Below are 9,893 nucleotides of genomic sequence, written 5' to 3'. Positions count from 1 at the left end.
CAACTACAAACATTAAACCTGGGTTTTCATTCCAACAGACACAGGCAGGTGGAACACCACATCCATCCCTCCGGTACCTGTGTCTGCTCTAGTCATGCAGTAACACACAATGTACACAGGCAAGACCTGAACTCAGATAAAACTGCTGCCTTTTGCTGGTCTGCAAAACTCAAACACCTGCTAAACCTGCTTTCTGCCCAGAAAGCAATTGGCACAGGGAGAGAAAACAAAGAAGGTCTCAAATACTATCATTAAAAAAAAGAGAGAAAATGTCTTTGATGCTGTCAAAGACATCAGTAAGAGCCTGGTGTTCACCGAACAGCCTGATTCCCAACACTCCCTGCACCCCTCACAATTATTATTCTCTTCCCAAGGCATAGCAGAATGGTTGTTTGCTGTATAAGTTGTTGCACTGCCATAAATTAAAAAAAGCCCAATAATAAAATGTAACTGCAGCAATAGCCACGATTTATCAGTCATTTGCAGAACAGTTTTCCTCCTGAAGGATCCCAAAAGGCTTTATAAATTCAAACCATACCCACATAGCAGGCTTCTTCCACTACTGAAATGGAGTCAATTTTGGAGGTAAAAAGAGGCTCTGCAAGATTATGCTCTTATAGTAAGAGCTAGTAAAGAACTATTTAAAGAGTCTATTCCCCTGAGAGAGCACATATCTGATATTAAGTGCATTTTGCTGAACACTCTCTATTTGGGGCTGTTGGGTATATACCAGGCGCTGGGATCATTTGGAGCAGAGCACAGTGATCCCACGCAGGCAGCGACTGAGCACTGCACATCACACGGGTGTTACTGAGGAGGGGAAGAGGACGTTTTATGTTCTTGCAACTCAAGAGCAGACAGACATCATTATTCAAAACCACCTCAGACACACAGTGATAGTGCTGCAGCCCAAAATGTCTTTGGCTGGATTCTTAGTTATGTCAATTGCAAATAGCACCACAATACCACATTAGCCTGTGGCAGGGGCTTGGAACTAGATGAGCTTTAAGGTCCTTTCCAACACAAAATAGCCTGTGAATCTACGAAATGAGACCTGCTGAAAGGTTGGCCCATGAGCTTTCAGCGAGCTCAGCAATTGCTCAGCATCTGTAGTAAGAGTCTGTGGTAAGACCCATTCAATTAAAACAAGGAATCAGTTCAACAAGACACTACATTACACACAGCCTCGGTATATAAGCCTCGGGCCTATAAGGATGCTGGGGAGGGACTCTTTGTTAGGGACTGTAGTGGTAGCACAAGGGATAATGGCTTCAAATTTAAACAGGGGAAGTTCAGGTTAGATGTAAGGAAGAAGTTCTTCACAGTGAGGGTGGTGAGGCACTGGAATGGGTTGCCCAAGGAAGTTGTGAATGCTCCAACCCTGGCGGTGTTCAAGGCCGGATTGGACAGAGCCTTGGGTGACATAGTTTAGTGTGTGGTGTCCCTGCCCATGGCAAGGGGTTGGAATTAGATGATATTAAGGTCCTTTCCAACCCGAACTATTCTGTGATTCTATGCTAAACACACACACAACCACAGAATGGTTTGGACTGAAGGGACCTTAAAGCTGATCCAATGCCACTCCCTGCCAAGGGCAGGGGTCCACTGTATCAGGTTGCTCCCATGCCCTGTGTCCAACCTGGCCTTGAACACTGCCAGGGATGGGGCAGCCACAGCTTCTCTGGGCACCCTGTGCCAGCGCCTCAGCACCCTCCCAGGGAAGAGCTTCTGCCCAAGAGCTCATCTCAGTCTCCCCTCTGCCGGCGCGGACGTACCCAGCCGCTCTGCCAGGCGGATGTAGACGGGGTCCACTCGCCTCATCGTCTTCACCAGATCCTTCCTCCGGAACTTGATTTCCACCGTCCCCTCGGGCTCCAGGATTCCTCCTCTGATCAGTGAGGGGAAAAGAGAAAAGAAAGGCACTTTCAGGTCATCAGACAAGGGGAAACACACAATGGAATGGTTCAGTGTTGGCTAGAATGTATGTAAGAAAAGAAGAGAAGGGGGAGGGAGACAAAACAAAGAGAGAGAACAAGAAAGAAAAAGTCTTAGCTATTATTTATCTAATGCCCCAAATGCACACCAGGACTCCCAGAAACACACCTACACAACAAGCAATGCTCTCTGGCAGCCACATTCAGACCACAGCTCCCTCTGTCTCACTTCTTTTGAACAGAGAAGGAGGCAAGGACACAGGTTACAACCAGAAAGTGGTCAGCTCCTTCTAATAATGGACTGCCACACTCTTAATGGAGAGCTTCTCGCCCAGGCAGGCAGTGATGCTGCAAGGCAGGAGGTGGTCGAGGGAGCTGCCCTACCTGCTCTCCCGGTCCGCGTACATCTCCATGTGGCGAGGGTTGATGGTGGGGTCAATGACAGCCCAGGACCCTCCCCTCAGCTCTGCTTGTGGAGGGATGTAAATCAGCACAGGCTGACGATACTCTCTGAGGCCGTCCACAATGTAGGCACCAAACTTGAGCACTTGGTCATACATGTCTGCAGAAGAAGGACACAGTTTGGAGTCAGAGTGTGTCAGTGCTCCAGCCCTGCCACGCTGCTCCAACTGGGACAAAAATACAGTTATTGAGCTCTTCTGACCACCTCCTGCTACAATACTGCAAGATCCACGTATCCTTATTGGACCTGGGCAAGACTTACTACCTGTATGTAGACCTACTACCTTCATGTAGTGCACACGGCATATTTCATGGCAGCAAACCTTTTACATATCTTTATACAAATGAAGTGTGTGGGGAGGGCTGTGAACCAGCATTCCTCTCTTCTTGCATTAGAATTTGTTTAAGGCATTTTGCTCCAGCTTAATAAGAACAACTCCTCTGTGTAAAGACAGTGCACTGAAAATATCAGCCCCAAAGGTGATTTAAATAAAAGAGAAAAAAAGGAAGGCAGAAGAATTTATATGAGATGATATAGTTTATAATGGATATAGTTTGTAATGGAAACAGGCACCCTCAAATACATGTATTTGGTTACATACAATTATATAGAGAAGTATCAAATCAAATATACAAGTGATGAAAAATACTTACCAGGATCATCTAGTCCATCTCTTTGTTCACAGAGGACTGTGCCCTACGTTTCTTTCCCAGTGCTTTTTAAAGCTTTCATTTAGAAATCCCAAACACTAACTCTACTACTTCTTTAGGGCCATTTCCACAGCCAAAGACAAGCTTTCCTCAGTATTCAACCAAAATTCCCACCCTTCCCCATCCCCATTAATTTCATATTACTCCTCCTCTCTTCACCCTACATAATCTCTCTACTCCTTCAAGCTTGCTATAAATAGCAGCAGGCTTTTCAGTGGGTTTTTTCCCTTAGACACACTAGAGGTGTTCATTTCTCATGTCCCTCAGGACTGTATTTTCAATCCCCTTCATCATGCTTGTTCTTTGCTCAGCATCTCCCAGTTTACCTCATTTTTTTGGCCATTAAAATACCAGTGCCTAGAGCAGACAAACTAACCGTGTTGCATGTATGCACCAAACACACATGCTGGCCATCAGTGTTACACGACTGAGACACTTATATACATCTAGAATCCCTCATCACTGGAGAAAACCATCATTTCTGGGGAAGAAGGAGACTCCAGCAAGGTCCCCTTGTCATTTAACCCTCACTTTAATGTTAAGCATTAATATGAACATAATTAAGCACTTAACTCTGGGAAATACACAGAGTTATACATACTACACACACTAACATACATAAAGCAAGTGAGAGAGGTAATGTGTGTGCAGATATATATATATATATAAAAAGTATGTGTGCACATATATATATGCATATAAAAGCACCATAGGTACTGATGTGACCTCTCCAGTTCATTTGCAAGGTCACTGTCCAAGTACCCAACAAAAGGAATTTCATGTTATTTAAGGAATGTCAAATACTGATGAAGAGTAGAACAAATCACTGCCTCTGCTTGTGACTAAACATCAATCCTGGCACAGACAGTGGGGACTGAGAACCAAACAAGCCTCCCAACCTCTCCCTTTTGTCCTGAGCAAAGAAAAAAAGGCCTCAAAAGGGGTGACAAATTTATTATTAATTATACAATTATTTTATTATGTAGTACTAGTAATAAAGTACTTGAAGTACTTTCAGCTAATTCCAGTGTTAAGAAAATAATTGCTTGATTCAAATTATTTTAACGGAATTAATTCTTTACTAGACATTTTTTACTAGTGCTACATAATAAAATAATTGTGTAATTAGCAATACATTTGTCACTCCTGCCAAGGGTATATATTTTACTCAGGTTAAGTGTAGAAAAAAGCACCATTCCTTGTTTGAAGAAGGCAGAGGGAGGAGAAGCAGAGAAACTGAGAGGAAGAACTTGATGCTTTCCATGCACAGCACCAAATCTCGTCCAGGTTTACCAGGTGGCATTGGCAAGGTCAGGGAAGCCTCTGTGCCCACAATACTTTCCGGATTGGCCTTTCAAAGCTATCCAGAAGCACAAACGGCACTGCTATGGGGATCTGTACACAGTTATTCCTTTGGGGATCCTGCAATACAGCACTTTGCTTTCCTGGCACATCCCAGCAGCCTTAGTATTTTATACATGGATTTATGCCAACCATGGGCTTCTGCATGCTCAAAGCCTCTGCTGAGGTCCTGGCCCTGCTGCTGCACTCCTGGCTACAGATACACTTTAATACTTCCAGATCTGGCTGTAGGGGATCTCCCCTTTTCTTACAGTAACTGCTTCCACCATGAAGACCAAGCCCTGCTCAAATAAGGCAGAGACAATCAACTGAAGAGTCCCTGTGGTGTCACACGCAGCTCCAGGCCATGGAACCTGCCGAGCTCCAGAGATGAGCCAAGGGGAACTGAGTGCCTACAAGCTATGGAAGGTTCCTGCTCTTCTGCAGGGCTTTTTTCCTTCCACCACCCCAACTGCTCAATCTGCCTACACTTACCACTTCAGCAAAGTGAGGGCTCGGAAAGAATGCCTTAGTAGGTGCAGCTTAATAAACTGTTAGTACTGTAACTAACACACTTCTTGCGTTTAAAACAAAACCCAGTCACTTCCATCCTCATCTGCACAGCAAAGAACTCCACACACATTTTAGGAGCAGGCTTGCAAGGAAGTGGCTTATGTTGAGACTGGAAAAATTACATATTCTATTTCTGAGCCAAATTTAATTCTTGTACTCATTTAAACCTCAGCATAACAAGCCACTTGCAAGACAGAAATGCTGCGGGAGTCCTTGAGGAAGAGCAGTGGTGTCTGCTGTTCAGCAGTGTTCCCAGCACACGTTCCCATTCCCTGCCTGCCTGCTCAGCTGCAGCGTGCATCCGCGTCTACTACACACAGACATGAAAGCTGCTGGAAGCTGTTATCATCACACTGGATGTGTAAATATTGGCCGTGGGATGCATCAAGCATGCTAGAGAGGCTGCAGACAGGCTTTCTGCATCTCCATCCTGTCGGGCAGCGTGCCCTGAACCTCCAAAGCTGGAACAGATCTCATCAGCTTGGCTGGATTATCCGATAGGACCTGAAGGTAAACACCAGGCACATACTGGCTGCAGACACATAACATCCCTCCTAAACCCATTAGGTACAAGCAATACTACCATTCAACAACCAGGTAATCAGAGATTTAAACCAGCCTTTTCATTCTGCTGCATTTATTTTATATATATATTTTTTATTGTCATTTATAACCTGTCCCAGGAAAAAAAATAAGTGAAACATGAAAAACCAACTGCGAGTGACCCTGTAGCACAAGCTGCAGTTTAATGTCGTGGGGATTTGCATGCTATCAAACTATTCATGCTATCAAACTATTCATGCCATCAAACTATTCATGCCGAGCCCAAGACCCTGGTGCTAATTTCCAGTGAATTTCACGCTTGATGTCTCCCCGTCGTGGGTCACTGCCGGTTCGCCTAAATAAACCCCTTCCAAATGGCTCCTCCATCTAAATATTCAAGCCAGTTCTTATAATTTAATTTTGCATTATGCTGAAGAGCCTTCTGGTCAGAGAGAGCTCGTTGGGGAAACCACCACCACCGTTCAGATCCGCCTTTATTTATGTTAGTTAGTTAGTTATTTGATGGCTTGAATTAGACCTCCCAGGCCGACGAGGGAAGAGGGCTGATTTTTCTTTTTCTCTCTTTTTTTTCCCTCTCCCCCTCCACTAATGTCAATTTTCAGCATAGCAAGAGCTGTCTCTAATCTTTTCCTACTCATTACACACAATTTTGGAGTCATTTTACCCACAGTGCAGTCAGCTCGTGGCAGTGTGTTTGTGTGCACTGAGGGGTGGCATAATTGTTTATTTTCCCTCCCTGCATAATCCCCAGCCAGCACCGAAACCAAACCTGCAAACAACTCCCCAAGGAGCACCGGGAGCAGCAGGAGAGACCTGCACTTGCTGTGCCAGCCCCAACAGCAGCCCAGAGGCAGGAAAACACATGGACCAAGGTGCAAACTACAGCGGGTCCGTCCTCCTTCTCCCAGCTTGGCTAGGATAGGAAGGATACACATCCTTATAGTGCCTTTTCCACCTCAGGTTTCTGGTCCCAACTCTAAAGCTAAGCTCAGTTTATAGAGCTTACAGAGGAACCCAGCAAAGGGCACTGGCCAAGCTGACAAAACATAGTAAAACAAAATAATACTTAACCAATCCTTGGTGAAGTTACATCAACAGCTTCCCCCTAAGCTATGCAGCAGGGAAAGCAAGTCACAAAGGGACTACAGTAGCAGCACATGGAGCAGAAACCAGTCTGAAAGGTAACAGGTATTACCTAGAGGAAAGAATTTTGCCATCTTCCCTCTTTGCACCTGCAAAGTCAATGGCATTGCTTTCTGCAGCTTCTGCTTTTGTCACCCAGTGAGTCTGTCCAGAGCAGGAACTCTCACTGTGTTACTGCATCTCTAACTCCTCTTCTGTGTTTGTAACGGCCACGTGCAGTAAGAGGCCGTAATCTTTTACTTATTTAAATTTTATAGTATCAATCTCACATTCTTGGCACTTCACGAAATTTAAAGCAGCAATATGGTGCAAAATGTAACTGCTGCTACATTAACTGAGCAGTTTTATAGCTGCTCACTTCCTCTGAACATCACCACCACCAGGAGAGTCAACTGGGAGACAGTCCTTGATAGGAAAACATTACAGTGGGAAGAATCATCAGTGAGACAGTGTTGACACAAAACACCTATACATTTTTGACAGCAATGTTGTTTGCTTCCCCAGCCCCACGTTTAAGCTGAGGCAGAAGGATATAAAGCTTTTTGAGCAGAAGGGGTTTCCTGAGATTAGTGTTTAACTAACCCAGGTTGGCAGGTGTAAATTCTGTTAGCAACTAGACCACTGGTAACATCCAATTACCTGTTCTCACTGCAGATGAGACTCTGTTGGACTCAATCTTCAAGGTCTTTTTCAATCTAAATGATTTTATGATTCTATGATCCTACGATCTTAACAGTTCCTATAACTCTGTATGAGGGTGTATATATGAGAGTACAGTTGCACTGCATATTTTGGGAAGAACTTGATACCAATTTTGAACCTTGTATAGTCTGTGTAATTCCTGCTACCTGCCTATTAAAGACAAGACACATGGAGAGGAGAGGAATGAAAACCTTGGTGGCCACAGCTACTGCAGCACAGTGTGTCCCTTTGCTCTGCAAGTTCACAGGTACAAGCTGTCATCACAGTTAAGCCAATCTCACAGCTAGCTGCTGCCCAAAGACAGGACCTGCTCGTGCCCCTTGCCACACACGCTGGTCTGTCCCCTCAGAACTGCTTCAGGATGCTAAACCATAGAGCTAGTGCTGCTGGGTGTGCCACAGGGGGAAGAGCAGCAGTGCCCCAGGCAGTGATAGACAAGCCACTCTAAGGACAACACCAAAAGGGGATCCAAACTGATGGTTACCTTTCATCCCACCAGAGAAGCCTCTCCAGTTCGCAAAGACCATCAGGGGTAGCCCTTCTCTGTTGAAGTCATTGATAGCCTGTGCAGTCTTGAAGGCAGAGTCAGGGAACCACACCTGCCCAGCCTGCTGGATTATCTGTTGGGAATGAAAAGAGGCTGATAAGCCTTGAGATACATTAATGTAAGAGTTGGCATAAAAACACAAAGAGGTGCAACAACAGCAGTGATGTGGAATTAGCAATGAGGAATGCAGCGTGTGAAATGGTTGGATCTTCTTGCCCACAGAAAAATCAGGACAATCCTTTTGTCACCAACATCATTTACGGCCAGGTTGGATGAGGTTTTGAGGAATCTGATCTAGCGGAAGATGTCCCTGCCTGTGGCAGGGGATTGGAATTACACAGCCTAAGAGAAGCAGGACTGCTGGGGAATACGCCTCCTGTTCATTCCCTCTTCCCAGCAACTACCAGGCATCGGCATGTTATCAGGGAACGCCTGTACTTTCTGTCCCACATCTGTGGGGGAAAAATCCCATCAAAGCAAGTGCTCTTTCCAGAGGACAAAGAAGCCACTGAGCACACATTCAACCTACCTTGGCCTCCGAGTCCAGGTTTGCAGGATCCGCAGGGATGCTGAGCTCCACTGTCCTTGTTTCTACGGCAACAACTCCTACAGGTATTCCTCCCAGCCTGGGCACATGCAACACAAATCAAAACTCAGATTTCCACACATTTATACTGATTTGCATCAAACATAAAAGAGACAAGCAATGGAAGCGAATGGCGGGAGCAGCATTCCCACCTCTATGAAGAGTTTAGGCATGTGGCTGGAGAATTCCAGAGCAGAAGTGACAGTTCTCAAAGCAACATCTAGCTCTAAAAACAAGCATATACCTCACTAGAAATTAAACAGAATGAAGGAAAGCCCAAAGTTTGAAGCCTATAACTGCACCTCCACCACCCTTCACCTGATACCCCTGACCCTGAAAAATAAGCATGAAGAGCCCAGGCTTCCCAGGCCCTGCTTTCCCAAGAGCTGTCAGTGAGGAAACACATCTGCAGGCTGCATGTCTAAGCACTGCTGATGTCTCAGCCACCCTAAACCTGTTCTGCTTACAAAAACTCCCTCTCCCGAGAGGTTAGGGTAAAAGGTGGGTACAAGGTTTGGGTTTGCCTGCCTGCCTCCTCCCCAGAGCCTCTGCTGTGGGATGCTGCAAGGGTGGAAGGGTGCAGAGGATGCTCAGCTCTGCTTTCACAGCATCTAACAGCTCCTGTAGACAAAAGGCATCTTTTGCTTGTGCTGACAAGCACTTACTCCCAGGACGGGAGTCCCAGCAGAGCCAACACTCTCTGCTCAACCACCTCAAGCTGGATGACAGGGCTGCAGGCAGAGAAAGTGACAAGGCCCATGTGCACATGGGGGTTGAAAATATTCCCATTCACTATGATTAAGAGTCTGCCTAGAAACCCGTAATTGCAGAAGCCGTCTTAAATCGGTAACTTATAACTTCTATATTAGGGCCCATGTGACCTAATAAAGAACATCTTTATCCAAGTATTACAGTTATTTATTGAACTTGAAAACAGCTCAAAACAACTTCTGTTTTCCATAATACTTCATATAAATTTTATCAGGCTAGCACATGAAGATGCTACATCTTGTTTTATAGTGTGTCCCTGGACAAGTTGCCACAGAATAATAAAAGACAATTTACAGCCACCAGCACACATATTCCAAACATACATACAAAAGATGAGTTTTGGCAGCACTTACAGTAACAATCCCAGAAGAATACACACAGATTTGGTTTTTTTTCAAAATGCCACTGTTTTTGAAAGAAGTGGGTTTCCTTTGTATTACATATACCTGTTATGTGAGAGCCCAAAGCAACTTGGAATTTGTCGGAAGAAAGGAACTGCAAGTGAAGCTGGGAATAGGCCTGGACAGAGAGCTTCTAGCTTTGCCAAACCACTGATTTC

The 9,893-nt window shown here is 45.1% G+C and overlaps 1 protein-coding gene across 1 annotated transcript in view; it reads right to left on the bottom strand.

Moving 5' to 3' along the window:
• Nucleotides 1–1,775: 1,775 nt before the first annotated feature.
• ACACA (acetyl-CoA carboxylase alpha) overlaps nucleotides 1,776–9,893 on the bottom strand; it is a gene marked incomplete at its 3' end in the record, with an annotated part of 96,749 nt that continues 88,631 nt past the window's right edge. The window contains 4 exon segments of the mRNA XM_010023887.1: nucleotides 1,776–1,888; nucleotides 2,319–2,496; nucleotides 7,915–8,050; nucleotides 8,507–8,603. Coding sequence (XP_010022189.1) covers nucleotides 1,776–1,888; nucleotides 2,319–2,496; nucleotides 7,915–8,050; nucleotides 8,507–8,603 — 524 coding nt within the window.

The sequence above is a fragment of the Nestor notabilis genome, unplaced genomic scaffold (assembly GCF_000696875.1).
Source record: "Nestor notabilis isolate BGI_N333 unplaced genomic scaffold, ASM69687v1 scaffold651, whole genome shotgun sequence".
NCBI lineage: Eukaryota > Metazoa > Chordata > Aves > Psittaciformes > Psittacidae > Nestor > Nestor notabilis.
This window is presented reverse-complemented; position numbering and strand designations above follow the sequence as displayed.